The sequence below is a fragment of the Candida jiufengensis genome, assembly GCF_024610255.1.
Source record: "Candida jiufengensis strain CBS 10846 chromosome Unknown scaffold6, whole genome shotgun sequence".
NCBI classification, from domain to species: Eukaryota; Fungi; Ascomycota; class Pichiomycetes; order Serinales; family Debaryomycetaceae; genus Lodderomyces; species Lodderomyces jiufengensis.
Window position 1 is genome coordinate 670,720 of NW_026261557.1, and position 17,948 is coordinate 688,667.

At 28.2% G+C, this 17,948-nt stretch overlaps 6 protein-coding genes across 6 annotated transcripts; 3 read left to right on the forward strand and 3 right to left on the reverse strand. All coding sequences in view use genetic code 12, as the record gives it.

Moving 5' to 3' along the window:
* Positions 1–4: 4 nt before the first annotated feature.
* On the forward strand, positions 5–2,137 carry KGF54_001376 (uncharacterized protein; the record flags this gene model as incomplete). The annotated part of the gene is made up of 1 exon (XM_051761738.1): positions 5–2,137. One exon carries the CDS (start codon positions 5–7, stop codon positions 2,135–2,137), a length of 2,133 nt encoding a protein of 710 aa, XP_051621772.1.
* Positions 2,138–2,942: 805 nt separating this feature from the next.
* Positions 2,943–7,286, reverse strand: LTE1 (mitotic regulator; the record flags this gene model as incomplete). Its single annotated transcript, XM_051761739.1, has 1 exon — positions 2,943–7,286. One exon carries the CDS (start codon positions 7,284–7,286, stop codon positions 2,943–2,945), a length of 4,344 nt encoding a protein of 1,447 aa, XP_051621773.1.
* A 1,254-nt stretch (positions 7,287–8,540) lies between these two features.
* SPR1 (Spr1p) lies at positions 8,541–9,887 on the reverse strand (the record flags this gene model as incomplete). Its single annotated transcript, XM_051761740.1, has 1 exon — positions 8,541–9,887. The coding sequence occupies one exon, from the start codon at positions 9,885–9,887 to the stop codon at positions 8,541–8,543; it is 1,347 nt and encodes a 448-aa protein (XP_051621774.1).
* Positions 9,888–10,286: 399 nt separating this feature from the next.
* On the forward strand, positions 10,287–13,949 carry FHL1 (Fhl1p; the record flags this gene model as incomplete). Its single annotated transcript, XM_051761741.1, has 1 exon — positions 10,287–13,949. One exon carries the CDS (start codon positions 10,287–10,289, stop codon positions 13,947–13,949), a length of 3,663 nt encoding a protein of 1,220 aa, XP_051621775.1.
* Positions 13,950–14,298: 349 nt separating this feature from the next.
* On the reverse strand, positions 14,299–14,973 carry KGF54_001380 (uncharacterized protein; the record flags this gene model as incomplete). Its single annotated transcript, XM_051761743.1, has 1 exon — positions 14,299–14,973. The coding sequence occupies one exon, from the start codon at positions 14,971–14,973 to the stop codon at positions 14,299–14,301; it is 675 nt and encodes a 224-aa protein (XP_051621776.1).
* A 2,000-nt stretch (positions 14,974–16,973) lies between these two features.
* On the forward strand, positions 16,974–17,948 carry KGF54_001381 (uncharacterized protein; the record flags this gene model as incomplete). Its single annotated transcript, XM_051761744.1, has 1 exon — positions 16,974–17,948. The coding sequence occupies one exon, from the start codon at positions 16,974–16,976 to the stop codon at positions 17,946–17,948; it is 975 nt and encodes a 324-aa protein (XP_051621777.1).

Consider the following 17,948-nt stretch of genomic DNA (forward strand, 5'->3'; position numbering starts at 1 on the left):
CATCATGGAAGTCAAAAATCAATTAATAGTACAGGACACCAGCACAAAACTAACTAGACCAAAACAAACAATCCAAGATCTAGATGAATTATACTCAAATCAACAAACCAGAAGAAAAGAATATGAACAACAACTCAACAAGAATAGATTAAACTATGGACAATGGCTACGATATGCCAGATGGGAGTTAGAACATAATCATGATTTTGCAAGAGCTAGATCAATCATGGAAAGAGCGTTAGAAGTAGATATTCAACATGTTCCATTTTGGATTCAATATATACAATTTGAATTAATAAATAAAAATATAAATCATGCAAGAAATTTATTGGAAAGAGCTATAACAAAATTACCGAAAGTTAATAAACTATGGTTTACCTATATTCAAACTGAAGAAATGTTGAAAAATTATACAAAAGTGAGAGAAATTTTTGAAAGGTGGATTGAATGGAACCCTGATGAAAGTTGTTGGGATGCTTACATTTATTTTGAATCAAGATATGAAGAAATCGATAATGTACGAAATATATTTCAAAAATATATTAATTCATTTAATCGAGGGAAAATTTGGCTTAGATGGATTGATTATGAGTTAGCAAATAATGAAAATGACAAACTCTTTATTAGAGCAGTCTTTGAGTCCGCAGTTGACTCTTTGTTGGAGAAATTGAATGACTATGAGAGTGAAGAGTTGTTTCCTCAAATAATAGCAAAGTGGTTGAATTGGGAAGTAAAATGTATGGAATTTGATAGAGTCAAACAAATTCGTTCGATCTTACTAAGTGATGATAAATTCCAGTTCTCGGCAAAGATTAAAAGACTAATATATGACTCAATAAGTGAAATTGAAGCAATAGTTGGGGACAAAGATTCCATAGAATCTAGTATTATATTCAAAAGAAAAGCAAAGTATGAACAAGATGTTGAGGAAGATCCAACTAATTATGATTCATGGTGGTCATTATTATCAATAATTGTAGAGAGCAACGATCTAAATTTAATACGGCAAACTTTTGAAAAATCCGTACTGAAAGCTCCTTCAATTGATTCGAGTAATATTGAAAAATGGAAAAAATATGTACTACTAGTTCAAAGATTTGCATTCTGGGAAGAATTTGATGATAGAAATATTGAGTCAGCAAGACAAGTATGGAATAATTCTTTAAAAATTATACCTCATCAAGTCCCAACACTGGAGAAAATTTGGATTGGATTATTTGAATTTGAATTAAGAAATGATCCGACAAATGGATTGACTAAAGCTCGTAAAATTCTAGGAAGAGCGTTAGGTCAAATGAATAAATATGGACCAGATCAAAATATCATAAAATATTATATTAAATTTGAAGAAAAATTGAAAGAATGGGATAGGATGCGTTCAATTTATCAAAAATGGTTAGAACTTTCTTTGATATTTGGATTAAATTGTAATGGTATTATCAAAAGGTATTTGAAATTCGAATCATATCTTGAAGAAACTGATAGGTGTGAATCATTGATCAAAATGGTTTTAGATCTTTGTAAAGATGAAAGTTTAGCTCAATCATTCGATCAAGATGAGATTTTCCAATTAGCTATTGATTTCTTTACTGATGAAATGAAATATGAAGAGATTAGAAAGCTTTATAGAAATTCAGTTAAAACAAAACCTACAGTTGACAATTGGATTAACTTTGCATTATTTGAATCTTCAATCCCTTCATCAGAACAATTGGAAGAGTTTTTAAATGCAGAAAATGAAGAGTTTGAAGTTGAAGTTGGTGAAGAACAAATTATGAATACTAGGGAGATTTTTAAAGAAGCTGAAAAGTATTACAAGAAATCAAATGATAATGAAAGTAGGAAATTTATTGTTGAAGCTTGGAGAGATTACGAAGAAGTAAATGGTAATTCAATAAGCTTGGAAAAAATAACTTCAAAATTACTAAAAAAAGTTAAAAAGAGAAGAAATGTTGATGGTATAGAAGAAGAATATTATGATTATGAGTTCAATAATGATGACGAAGAAGAAGAAGAAGAAGACGAAGAGGATGATGAAGAGGAAGATCAACGTCCTGAGGTTGAAGTTGCAAAACCACCAGCATCACTAAACAAATTTTTAGCGAATGCCAAAAAATGGGCTGAAAGTCAAAAGTAAGAACATATAAAATAAAAGATCTAAGTTTGTTTTAGATGTTGTATCACTTTGTCTAGTTATCTATATTTTTCATATATAAAAGCTCCAAAGACTTTTAGTCCGAAAAACGATTGTGATTCTAATTTCCATTCTAAGTCTCTATTTTCAATCTACCATAAGCAATAATAATTAAAGTTAAACCTAAACCAGCAACTCCGCAAATTCCAACACTAATACATAAACATTGTAGCGTCATTTTATTTCCTAAAGATCTTTCATGCTTTATTAGTGATAAACCTGCTAAATAGGCAGCAGCTATTAAAAAACCACCAGCGCCAGCTAATAAGAACCATACAAACCACATAAAAAGATTTGTTATTACCCGAGTCGCGATTTAGTAAGTTTATTAATAAATTAACTGGAATATACTGGTATATTTAATGGGGTACAAACGGAGTTACAAAATTGAGAGTAAAGTTCTTTAATACATGTTTAAGTTTTTACTAAAATTATTTATAAATAGGAGACTAAGAATTTGAAATCATAACCAAATTTCCAAATATTAACTATTGAGAACAAGTTAGTTAGCAAGGAATTTTTTTTTACTATCCCTATTTAAGAAAAAGCATCAATGTATATGAACGTTGTTCTGTTATTTGATATCTGAAACAGCATTCAGCACAATTTTGTGTGATTTCGAAACATATATTTTTAACCTTACAACTACAACTTAATACTAACTGATAAAAAATCTATTCATTAAATATTAACATCTTAATCAAAAACGTAAGAACTAAATAAATATATAGAACAAAAACTCTTGGGATTAAAGATCCTTTAAATGATCAATACAAAAATTCATCTCTTCTTCATCTAATGATTTGATATAGAGACATTTTGACAATAAATCAGGTTGAATATTTAAATTATAATTAATTGACCATTCAATACATTGAGATAATGATTTGACAATATGAACTGAAGTTCTAAATTTCGAGAAGTTGATAAATTTATCTTCTTCATTTGTGGTTGTTTGTGATTTTATAAAACTTGGTCTTTCTGCATTAAATGTTAAATCTGATAAGTATAATCCAACAAATGGTATACAACCTTTAGAAGGTTTGATTTGATTTATTGATAATCTTATATTTAAGAAATTCTTGATTGGTGATGTTAAAGATTCTAAATTTTTTAACATTAGTATATCACCAGGTAATAAATTTCTCCATGTTGATTTTAAATTTTGTATTTTTGTTGAAGTTAAAGCTAATATGATTTGCATTAATGTTGAGAAATTTTGTAAAATTAAACAATTCTGAGCAATATGGATAAATCTTGATATTATGTTGATTCTTTCAATTTGATTTTGAGATAATAAAATTTCTGAAATTATCCAGTTGACCATAAGGTTAAATCTTGCAATTACTAAATTAACTCCCTTGTTTTTAATATAGTAATCATCATTCACTATGATTTCCAACCAACTGTTGACTGGAGTTAATTCTTTATTCCATTTCAATTCAATTAAATCTTTCCAATCTATTTCTTGTAACATATCTTTTTCAATTATTGTAAAATGATCAGCTAATGATTTTGAATCAAATGATAGAATGAACGAGATGTGGGAATTTTCTTTTATAATGTTTTGCACGGAAAGTAAATCACTTGATGGAGAATAATTATCTAATATTATTTTAGGTGATTGATATTCTATATTTGATGAGTTGAATTTTGGTTGATGTGGCTGAAATTCAATTAAATCAGATATTTTGTTCATTGATTCTGGAGTTGTTGTTGATCTTTCTATAAAACTATCATTTTGGAAAGTTCTTGAGTTTTTTTTCGGAGTTAATGGAGCTTCTTCATCACTTATATCTTCTAAAGTTGTCATATTTATTGCATCTTCAGTATGTGCATTATTGATTTGATTTAAAATATCTTCTGTATCGTCGACCCTTAACAGGTGAGGTTTATTTTCATCCAATTCTTCATCGCTATCATCAGTATCTTTTTCCCTTAATGTAGCCTTTGATGAATATTTACCTTCTAACTTATGCAAAGCAAATTCAATTGGATCTTCTGCTGATTGCATTGATTCATCTGGAATTGCAGCTAATTCCTTCAATGCATAATTGCTTATTCCTGGTATTGCAACTGAATTATTTGATGATCCTGTCATTGCTGTTGATGGTTGTTCTTTACGATTTGAATTTCTTCTACTTTTAGCAGCGATTGAAAAAATTGAGCTATTGTTACCAATATCAGCAGATGTCATTACTGAAGTATGTCTTTCTTCTGCAAATATATAAGCTTCATTAAAAGGTAATTCAACTAATGCATATAACGTACTATATCTAACGCTTTTTCTAGAACTTTTTCTAGACAGATGTGATGATGATCTCATTTTTATTGCACTCTCCAATTCTTGCTCATTTGAACTCAGTCTATTTCTATTGCCAATATTTTTCAAATTATTAAAACCGTGCTTCTTTTTAAGTCCAGTGTCAAAGTCATGATTTATATTGAAATGATTTTTGAAAGAATTTGAATCATTTGTAATTGAAAAAGCAGAATCATAACTCAAATATGACTTCATTGAATCTCTTTTTATGATTGAACCATTTGAATTTTTTGATAAAAGTGAAAGTCTTTTGTTACTATACATAACACTGTTACTAGTCTTATCACAAAAACTTATTCTTTTGGGTTTTTCCAGTTGTGGACTCAATGCAATTCCTAAATCTGCAATTTCGGCATCATATTGAGTAAAATTACTTGGTGTTGATATAGTTGATGTTTCTAATGATTGACTTGATTGTTGAAAATTAAAATTTGGTTCACTATATATAACATTTTGAGGACCCAGCTCGTTTGAAAAATTAAAATCATCATATTCATCTTCTAATGGAGCAATTTGTTCTATTTTCTCATTTGATTTTTCCAAATCAACAGCATCTTCATCATTCCAATTCATACTAGCTGGTTTTTGGAAAGAATCCTCCGAAGAATTTATTTCATCAAGTATATTTTGAGATAAATTTCTTTGAACTTTGATAGTTTGAACAACATCTTCTTTTTCATTTATTAAATTATCAATTTTGATAATATTTAATTCTGATAAATCATTTATATCCACATCACTGTCATTGTTAGGTGAAACTTCAATGGGTTTTAAATCTAATTCTTTATCAGCTACTTGAGCTTCTGGCACATCCACAAATTCATCTCCATTATCATCGATGTAGTGTCCATCAACTTCATGAATTATGCTATTTGAATTTGAATCATTTATATAATAACGAATAAGGTATTCCAATTCATCAACGATTCTAGCACTTAATACATCAACTCTATTACCAATGTCTCCAACTACATTAATTGCATCTATGATAAAATGATTTAAATTTTCTGAAGATGGTTTCGCACTTAAACTTTTATGTGAATACGGTATGTCAAATAATGACTCTCTGGAATGTGCCACTAATGATTTTTTCCAACCATCCATTAATTTCTTTATTGATTTTTTTCTTCCAAATTCATAATCATTAATACTTTCCGACATTGGAGGTTGGAAGCTATCTTTTCGACCAGGTGATGAATTATTGTCATTATAAATTTTATATTCCATCTTTTTTACAGGCGTTGGCGGTATTATTGAAGTTACTTTTGATGTAGGAAGTTTTATATTACCATTTGTTGAGAATCCAATTGTTTTATAAGTATCAGATTTTTTGGGTGTCCGTATCTCATCAATGTTTTCTTTATCTTGATCTTCCTCATCATCATCCATCAAAATAGTTTTGGTTTTCTTTAATTCCAAAGCAGAATCCTTGATCTCCATTCTATTATGTCTAGTTGATTGAGCTAATGCACGCTTGTTCTTTTTAGAAGGTTTCCTTATTGGAGTACTTGGTGAATTTGCAATAGCACCGTATGTGACTGCTGGTGAAGATTTTGATACAAACGACGTGGAGAATGTCGGTGATTTTATTAATCTTTTCTGTTGTTGAATTTCGTGAATTTTATTGTTGATTGATAGTCTAGATGATTGATGTTGTAAAAGTAAATTATTGACTGAAAACTGTGGATTTTCTTCTTCGTTGGAATTATCATCAAAAATTAAAGTTTTGTAATGAATTTTTTGATCATATAATGAAAGCATTGCTGATCGACGATATGATGGATTAGTATGAATTGACATTTCTGTATTTGATTTTGAAAGTTTTCTACTATTATTTAAATCTCTTGCTATGGGTATTGAATATGCATATTTGCTACTAATTGAGTCTAAATCAATTCCAAGTGACCAAAATTCATTTATCAAATTTAACCAGTGAGTCTTTAAATCTCCAAATATTTTAGTTATAAATATGTAATTATCATTATTCTTCTCCCGTATTAAATTTGACTCCGTTACTATGCTGTTTATAGTATTTGAGAATAAGTCACATAATTGATAATTATTATTGAAATCATCAACAAAATAATTTATGATCCAATGTCTTAGTACAACAAAAGTTCTTAATAAAACCAATTTACCTATTTTCACGTTAAAATCAGTCTCAGAACTTATATATTGTAACGACCAAATTAATCTTGTCATTAATAGTTTCATTATATCATATGCTTTTGAGAACATTCTATATGTTAAAAAAAAATCACAAATTAAATTGTAGTCAATTATTTCTGGTGAAGTCATTTGGACTATTAATGCTTTTATAGTGGCACTATTAATTAATTCTGGACTTTTTTCATCATATTTTACTAATTCATCTTCTTTATTAGTTGTTGGTAAACATGGAAATAATTTTTCATCATCAAAGATTGATTCATCATGTTTATTATACTGATAATTTGGAGGTATATGTTGTTGATAAATTCCCATATCTGATATTGATTTGGTTAGATTATTTTTCAAAGTCCCCGTTGTTGAAACATCTTGTTCAGATTGTAATTTATTTATAGTTTTCGGTATTGTATCTTCTCTCTCCAAAATTGATATTTCTTTATCTTCAAAATCATTAACATATGAATTTACTGGAAGTGACGGAGTTATTGAATTATTGACATCTTCATTTAATGAAGGTTCTAGTATTGATATTCGTTCAGTTTGTTGTTCTTGTAGTTTGGGTGTGATGTTGATTTCCTCGATTGATGAATTATTGACCATCACTTGATGGTAATTGCTATGAATTGAATTGTTTTATTTAAGGAATTGAAAATAGTAATTGACTTTAGTAGTATTGAGTGAATAGAATTTAAATTGATTGAATAATGATTAATGAATAGTAGTGACTTTGTCCAATTGATTAAAGAAGACCGTAAATGAAAATTAAAAGTGTTGCCAAATTTCAAAATCGTTCGAACTATTTGAGACTTTTTTGTAATAGTAACTAAATGATTAATTTGTTGATTATTTATCAATAATTTAAATCTAATAAATCTTATGAAACAAACAATTTTTTAGTTTTAATGATATTTTTCTTGATTCTTATTTAATTTGTCTATTTAATTAATTAAATGATGATGGATTTATTTATTTTATTTATTTTATTTGTTTTGATTTTTTTGATTTTTATTTATTTATATTTATTATGTAATCAGTACATACTAATATTATGTAATTTATTATGTAAAAAGGAATTCGCGCTTTCTTAAAATTTTAATTTAGAAAAAATAAAGCTACCAATTTACAATGACTTAATACGCTTAAGAATAATTGACGATTAATTTAAATACATATTTAAACTACTTACTTTTTAAATTAATTACATATACATATACTTACATTTACTAAACAAATAATATTTTCATTTTATAATTTCAGGTATAAACTAAAACTATATTTAATGTACAAGAATTGACAATATTACTTTTATAATAAACTTTAATGAGATTACTTACATTTTTATATTATTATAGAATTCTTTCTGTATTTTATTAGGAGGAATATTCATAGAATTATATTACTGACTATTTCTCAGCTTTGATTATATCCATGATATGCTCTCGTAATTGAAGATTTAATGTTTGTTGACGATACGTTTGACGAAAACGGTAAAATCTAACCGTTTTTTAATAACTGTCATGCAATTTAAAGTAAGTTTTGTAAACACAATATTATTAATATTTTCTTGATATTCTCGTTTTTAATATTTCGCAGCCAAAATTTTTAATAATTGATTGTCAAACGAAAAATTTAGAACGTGTCTCAAGAGTAGCTTTAACGAAAATAATAATCCGAATATTACAGTATTGATATCTCAATGCTTATTTAGAGATTAGTAGAATTAGAGATCAAATAATAAATTTTGAAATTTCCAGTTATTTTGCAGCCAAATGACCACAAATTCTTTTTTTGAAACATCACAGCAATAGAATTTTGAAAAAATAAATTGGTAAAATATGTACCTCAAATTCTTTTCTACATAGTATTATTTATTAATTTCACCCATTGTCTTTCCATTTCAGCCTTTAAATTTAATCTATGATTGAAAAGAGGTTTAGGTAAAAGATTCCGATCATGTAATCTTTCAAAATCCCAAACTAAACTCAGTTCAGTTTTCCAACACCAAAAAATCCATCCAATACAGTTTTTTTCAAAACTATAAAGTTGTTCTTTCAAAAAATATCTTAATCTTTTAACTTGATTTTTAGTTAGTTTTATATTTGGATTATCTTTATTTATACATGAATTTGACAGTTTTTCTGAATTGGAGTTTATAGTTCCATCATATCTACTTCCCTTTCCTACACCATTAAGGTATTTCGTACAATCATCTAGAGCTCCCGTAAATTCTCCAACTATACTTGGATGACCAGTGTTTTTCAATCTTTTACTCACTGATCTGACATTTTGTATATGTTCTTTAAAAGTATATTTAATTTGCCAATCTGTGAAAATTTCATATAAATGATGATCTAATATAAAATCTCCTGGAAAATTATACCAATGTTCTAAACTGAAAAATGCATCTGATAAAACTAATTTTGCACTTAGATTCTTATTTTTAAAAAGCTTTATGCAAAATGTATAGAATTCTTTCAAAGTTTTTTCATCTAAGCTCCAACCCATTGGTTCATTTACGACTTCAATACTATGGATATTAGTTAAATTCCCATATTTATCAGTAATATGATTCAAAATATGATAAGTCGCATCTAAATTTTCTTTGGTTGCAAACCAGTTGGGCTTATCACATCTTTGTCCAGAATTATCAAAACAATTTTGACTACCTGGTAATCCATGTAATGAAATTTGAACATTTAAATTATTCTTCAATGCCCAACTTATAGCTAAATCCAAGTAACGTTCTTGTCCTTGAATATATGGATCATTTTCCAAAAGTAAAAAAGCCCAGTACCCGATCGGTATTCTTACGAGATTTAAACCCAAACTTGCAATTTTTTTAATATCCACTTCATTACAAAATGTTTCATAATGTTCAATTAAATATTGTTTTGCTTTGACTTTACCCATGATTTTACATAAACTAAATTCATCAATTGGTAAGGTTCCATATTTCTCCTCAACTTTGTCATAAAGTGATGGAGTTATCCATGGTTCTGTAACTAACCAACCACCTAATTTTACTCCGTAAACTTTTGGAATTGAATCAAAATTACTATCGACATTACTGTTAGAAATTTGATTGTTTTTTGTTATTGAATAATTTATCAAATTATTTTGTGTTATATTAGGTGGTAAATGTTTTGTTTGAATTATTGTTATAAATTGAAAAATTACTAACAAATTTATAATCTCAAACATGTTTAATTCAATTTGATCTTCTGAAACTTCAAAACTTAAATGATATTTAATCCATTTTATCAATCTATTCGCCAGACAATTTTTCCACAATGATTTTACAAGTTAGATCTAATCTCAAAACATTATTTTAATATTTTGTGATTTCTTCAAATGATTTAAAATTTAACACAGAGAGAAAAAAAAATTAAACTAGTGCGGTGAATTGAAAATAAAAACAAAAACTGATATATCATTAAATCCAAGAACTCATCTCCTATATATTTATCAAAGTATTTATAAAGAACACTATCTAATTAAATTATTTCAAGAATACTCATAACTTATACTATTAATGATATAATACAGACTACCAAAACGGGGAATTTAAAGGAATTATTTATTCAAATTATCAACTAAACAATGAGTAATGCCAATGATTCAAATAATATAACATTGGTTAATAACCCCGAGAACAATCATAAAACCACTTCATTTACGCAATTAACTGATCCAATAGTACCGAGTCTGACTAATAATGAAACTAATAAACTAGTAAAAGTTGAAGATCCAGTCGAAAGTTTAATGTTGGATGATGATTTCAATATTCTTTTTGCTAATTCAAATGATGAAATTGTTAATGATCAGCAACAATCACTATCACAACCATCACAAACTGAGACAGAAACTAAAAACGACGCAACTACAACACTACAAAATTTTGATCTTAATTTAAAAGAATCATTAGATAAAAACTCGACAACTATCAGTCAATCACAAACTCCGAATCTTCAACCTCAACCAAATTCTCAAATATCAGATATGACAGCAGATATTAATAAATCCTCATTCGACTTTATATCAACTTTGCCACAACAAGCAAAACAGGATGCACCATTAATACAACAACAACAACAACAACAACATCCAAAAGAAAAACAAGTTAAAATTGAAGAACCAAAACGTATATCAAATTCATCGTCGTCATCATCAATTTACGATAAAGGAGATTTAGATCATGATGTTAATCAAGAGGAAGAAGAAGAGGAAGATCATACACAATCAAGAGTTTCAGCATATGCAAGGCTTGATTTTGAAAATAATGTATTTTATGTCCAAACTTTACAAGTCATATTGGGGAGAAAATCTTACGACGAATTACAACAATCACAAGTTGACGTTCATTTATCAGAAAAGAAAGCCATATCAAGAAAACATGCCAAAATATTTTATAATTTTGGATCTCAACAATTTGAAATAACAGTATTAGGTAAAAATGGAGCTTTCGTTGATGAAGCATTTGTTGAAAAAGGTGTAACATTACCATTAATAAATGGAGTTAAAATTCAAATTGGTGATATACCGTTTCTGTTCATTTTACCTGATCAAATGAATCAAGATATTGAATCACAAGATGGTCCAAAACAATTTAATCCAAGTGACGCAATAAATTTAAAATCAAATTTGTTTTCAAAACAACCAACTCCAAAAAATTCGCCAAAGAAAACAGATCAACAACTCACTCAACAACCAGGCTCAGCTTCACCTACTGATCCATCGACTACATTGCGTAAAAAATCAATGAGTAGGCGAGATTCATTACTAAAAATACGAACGCTATCGAATGCCAGGAGAACGTCTACCGCAGCCAATGACGAATTAAATCAACTATTACAAGATTTGGGAGTAACGGAGAGTATAGAGGAGGATTCTGAATTATTAGATGCACAAATCAAGAAGTTACTAGATGAGGATAATGATCTAGAAGGTGATGTATTGAAACTTTCGCATTTTAATGAATCAGCTATAGCAGATGATGAAGAAGATTTCGATTTAGTAAAAGGTATCGAAAATGAAGCAAAAATTGAAAAAGAAATTCTAGATATTGATTCAAATATATCACAATTAAATCGTGAGATTGCTAATTTGATAGTACCTCAACAAGGTACAACTCAACAAAATCAAAGTTTAATAGCCGAAAAAGAGCAACAAAGAAGAGGGTTGGAAGAAGTTAAACAACAAAAGAAAGACCACATATCACAAAGTAGATCATCATTTGTTAAAAATGCAGGTCCAGTAAGAACAACTCCATTGATGGGTAAACCAGCATCAATTCAACCACCAGCATCATCATCAATATATAGTAGAATTAATGGACTAGATAAAACTGGCTTACATTTTTTCCCAAATGCGATTCCACCGCCAAAACCCAAATTGACAGTACCTGTTCCTTTAATTACATCAGAACCTGGTGCAATAAGATCTCGACCACCACTAAGAGCAATAACAATGAGAGATTCCACACTACATTCAACTTTTTATTATCCAAAAACTCTTGATCAACCAACAGAATTCCCCAAACCAAAAGGTAGAAAAATCATACCCCGAAAACCATCAAAAAGAGTTTATACAATTGACGAAATTCCAGAACAGTGTAGACATAAACCAAATATCACATTAGCAGGTATGGTAACAAATGTTTTACAAACAGCAGCTGCGAGAAATGGATTAACTATAAATGAAATTACAGATGCTGTAAAAGAAGTTTACCCGTATTACAAATATTGTCAAGAAGGTTGGCAGGCATCAATAAGTCATTGTATAAAATTCACCAAGATCTTTAAAAAAATTGCTAAAAAGGGACCTGAATGGTTATATACAATGGATGAATTATATAAGAATGAAAGAGAAACAATGAAGATAAAACAAAGAGAAATCTTAGCAAAAGCTGAAGCTATAAGACAAGAAGAATTCCGTCAAAGACAAAGATTGGAAGTTAATCAACAATTTATGATGAATAGGAACTTCCCACAACAACCATACCCAATGAAACCTTATAATAATCAAGTTCCTACCTTACCTCAACATCAACAATATCAACAATCTTCACCATCACATCAAACTCAATTACCACAAAATATGAATTATCAACCTCAACAACCAAGAACAAATATACCTAATGGTCAACAACAATACATACCCAACAATACCCAACAACAACAACCACTTAAGCAAAACCAATCACAACCTCTCAAATCCACCCCTAATTCAACTCAACCTTCAACAACACAACCGAAATCACAACCATCAATGAGCGACCCAGACACACAAAAATCATTAGAATACTTAAGAAAAGAATTATTTACTTTATACAAATCAAGAAATCTAACATACGATAAAACAATAGCAACAACGTTAATAACGAAATCATTAGCAACAACAATAGCTCAAGTAAATAGTATTGGTGCAAAAGTAGGAGCAGGTGATAACGCTCTTAGTTTTTTAGTGGAAAAAGCACCTCAACAAGTTAGTAAAATCTTGGACATTGCTTTGAGTAAATCTATAAAAGATTTTGAAGGTGGAAATAAATCTGGAGCTGGTACTCCAAGTAAAGCTTCAACTCCTATTCAAGCAAAGGCTATCCCTGTTACTACTGGCCCATCTACTACTTTAAATCAAACACCACCACTACAACAATTACCTATTCAAACACAACCTAAACTTTCAACAAATAATACAGTTGATGTTCCACAATCAACACCATATCAACCAATTCCAAAACCTCAACAACCACAACAAGTTTATAATCAAGCACCACCGTTATCAACTTCGCAGCCAATACCACAAACACAGCCAATTACTCATCAATCAAAACCACAATTACAGAATTCACTGCCACCACCACAACAACCACTACCACAAAACAATCAATCAACAATCACATCGACTCAATCAAGTCCAACAACATCAGCATCAACACCAAAACAATTCTCTCCATCACCACAACCATCTACTACAAACCAAACAAAGATTCCATTATCAAGACCTCCACTGTTTGGCAAACCACCAAATCTCAAGGGTAATTCGTTAGGAAGACCAGGATCATACGCAAGACCTCAACTGTTTGGTAAACCACCAGGATTACAATCTGGAGGTGGGTTATCACCATCATCATCAACAACAAATCTATCAAGACCTGCTCCTACTTTTTTATCAAATAAGCCAACTTTTGGAAGTAGTGGTATAAAGAGGGGACTGGAAAGTGCTGAAAATAATGATCATATTAATAAGAAAATAAATTTATAGAGTTTAGTAAATGATTGTAATGGACGAGAATTTTAGTGAATTTTTAATTATTTTTTTTAACTTCTTACACATATTTAGTCTTTCATCATTCATCCCTGTGTTGGTGCATCCTTAATGATCAGAACTTGATAATAAACCGAACTAAGTTTGTCTAAAGTTTATACGAGGCAGCATATATTGTTTGTTTAATTTTTTTTTTTTCCGAGATAAGGTTTTCGTATAAAATAATATTAATAGCGTAAATTTACGTCAAATTAATTTTTCTTGGCTCATATAATAAGGGACCCTTAAAAACATAAACATATATATTCATTAATTTTACAAACTATAATATCACTGTAATTTTCTCTCATCCGTCTGACAAAACTTTATTGTTTTCAATGACATATAATTCAGTAGCAATCACACCCGAAACCAAACAAATTGTGAACACCATGAGTAAAAAAGGCATAATTTCAAATCTTTTATTAAAATAAAAATAACCAATCATTGAAAATGCCAAAGCCGCTTGTAAATTTGCGATATTCTCACAAACAATCAATAGAATATTTGCTGCTCTCAACTGATTTTCATTTTTTAAATGGTAAGATAACAAAAATAATAAAATTTGAAATACAACTGAAATATTAGTTCCAACGTATAATTTAATTTGTGAGCTTAAATTTTTGAAATCTAACGTTATCCAACTGTTGATTTTTTTCAATTGCTCAGTACTTATAATTTTATTAGAAGCAAGCAAAGTTGGTACGACTGAATGAATAAGAACTATGATTGGTATGTAATTATTTGATATTATTGATGCATATATAAGATAAGCAAATAGTGAAAATATGAATGCAATATAAAGTATTCTAAATGCTATTGATGATTGCAATTGACTTTGTTGCTGAAGTTGTTGATCTCCTTGTACTTGATTTTCTAAGTCATCATTTGTTTCATTTTCAGAATCTTTTTCATTCACTGTGTCTACTATAATTTTATCATCTTCCTTCAATAAATTGTAGTCGGATTTGAAGAAGTTCATACTTTCTGTATAGGTAATTCAAGTTGTAAAGTAATTATTGAATATTATATTGATAATGGAGTACAAAATGTTATGTAGTATAGCTTATCTATATGAAAGATGATCAATTAAATTTGTGTGATAATTTATTTAATAAAAATAATAATAATGTCAAAAATTTATAAATTTTCTTGTTCAAGCGCAAAAAAGTGGGAATTTATAAAACAAACTTTTGCTTTAAATATAAAGTATTTGATGCAATAATGAATTAGCTAAAAAACTTTTTGACCAGTTAAAAATAAGTAAACAGTATAAAAAACTAAAAACAAGGCTCAAAATTATAGTAAACATTTTTGAAATAAATATAGCGTAATATTCTGTCAATTATTAAGTTTAAAGTTTAAAACAATAGGGAAGCTAAGTTGTAGGTAAGTATCCTAATGTTTTTAAAGAGTTAATAGTTCACGCTATGTTAAAATTTAAAATAAATTAAATTAAAAATTCAATCCACTTTTTAATCTGAATATAAGTAGGTAAAACCACTAAAGTGCTAAGAAAATTCCGTTCAAGTACTCGTGGCAAGTATTGGAACTTTGAACAAGTAATTTTCAGTCGCTTAAGTAGTCAAACGTGGAAGTATCAGTGGAAACGGGTAACTACAATGTGTTAGGAGAGTCTTTCCCAACTCATAGCTGCATAATAATAAGTGGCCAAACCTATGATAATTTATAAGCCTACGTTGCCTTAATTTTATTATTTAATATAATAGTGGGATTTAATATAATACTTATTCTTTATCCGAACCGACAATTGATACAACAAATTTAAAGTTTTTATAATAATCTGAGATGATGATGCCACTTTACGATTTGGATTAGCAATACATCATACGGCGAAGCGGAGTAAGTGTTCCTAGTAAAATGAAATACTGTATTTGCCTTGAAACATTTTGCTTATATAAAAAACTTAATATTTGTAAACTAAATTTTTGGTGCCTTACGAAAAGAAAAAAAAGACGGAATTTAAACTTAAAATGGAATAAATTACGAAGGTATTAATTAAAATGTTATATAAATATTAATATTCAATAAATAGACATAATTTATAACATGGCAAATACGTATAAATAAAAGAGAAAAATAATTTGAGCCTTTTCTTAATAAATTTCAAGTGCCTTTCACTTAAATCTAAACCCGATAAAATCTTATATACATACAATTGTTATTATAATAATTTTTCATATTATTATTTCATTTCGTTAGGAAAAATTATACTACTAAATTTTAAATATTCTTCATTTATTCCTAAATCTTTGCATTTAATACTCGTCAACTTCATATATCATTCCAGTATAATCATAAGAATCATTACTATTGAAACTGTTTATCATCATATTAGTTGTTATTGGATAAGATAAGAAGTTAAAGATATATTATACATATAAAATTTTATATACACAACCCATCAAGTATTATTACTAAAAAAAGAAACAACATTTTTAATACATTTAATCTTTTATATATATAATTTTATCCATATCAACCAGCTTATCAACAGTACTTTCATTTATAGAGCAAATCAATTACTTATTGCGATTCAAGTCAAAGAACAATTAAAATTTAATCCCATACATTTCTTCACTATAATATACATATAGGTAAGTAATTGAAATACAATATAGTAGAAATATTCAATCATTATCACACGACCAGACAAGAAATTAAATAATTATAATCTTGACTAGGAAATACAAGCTTTAATTAAACTTCAATTAACATTCAATCAATTTCAAGTTCCACTTCATTTCATTCATTTTTGGATATTGAAATTCATTGATATTTACTCCTAATTATACTTATCAATTTTATTCTATTTCCACACTTATCATTCAAGAAATCACGTCTATTATCATTTCATTCATTTTACTCATTTACATTTACTGCATTCATTCCTTATTCATTTAATAAACCAAATTTTATAAACATACTCCCCAATCAATAAACTGGACAAAAAAGCAAATCATGGTTACAATCAACTCAGAATTAGAACATTTACCTCATATAGATGAAAATATAAGTCCTGAAGAAAGAGCTCAAATTGAGTACTTAATAAGACTAGAATTAGCTAATCAATTTAATAATAACATGAATAATTTTGCTCATCATTTATCTCCACAACAACAACAATCACAATCCTTACAACAAAACCTACATCACAATATAAATAATCCACAAACAAATATACTACATCAACAACAACTTCCACATGCTCATCCACAACATGAGTTTATCAACACAACCGGTAGACTAACTCCACAATTACAACAACAACAGCAATATCTAGATGTAAATTTAGAAAATCTACCATTACATCCAATGGTTGATAGATTAATGACACCAACTAACACGATACCATCAAGTAGTTTATTAGATAGAAGTATACAACATTATGAAGAAGAAGAATTAGAAGATGATGACGATATTGATGAAGATGACACTAATTTTTTACAGAACCGCAACGGGGTTGATTTAAGTAAATATACAAATTTTAACATGAAATCACCATTAGAAGGAACTACTTCACAGGGAGATAATCAACTTGCTCAAAACAATGATGGTATAAACTACAATAACTTGTATACAACATTAGGTCATGCAACAATACAACAAAGAAACTTAAATTTATTAATGAACAACAGACAAGATATAACCCACTTACAAAATAATCATTTAGTTCAATTACGTGAAATAAATGAAAACTTGAATCTGAGTTTAAGTAAAAAGAGAATAATGATTGATGAAACTAATGAACAAAATTTAAAAAAACAAAAATATTTAAATGATCAAACTTCATTATTGAACCAACAATGGAAACAAGGTATAAATACTGCTTTAGAATTAAAAATTGAAGCTGCTACAACAAGCTCTTCTTCTTCTAATGCCGGTGTCACTAATGTTACTTCTACTTCAGCTTCTATTATTGAATTTGATGAATAA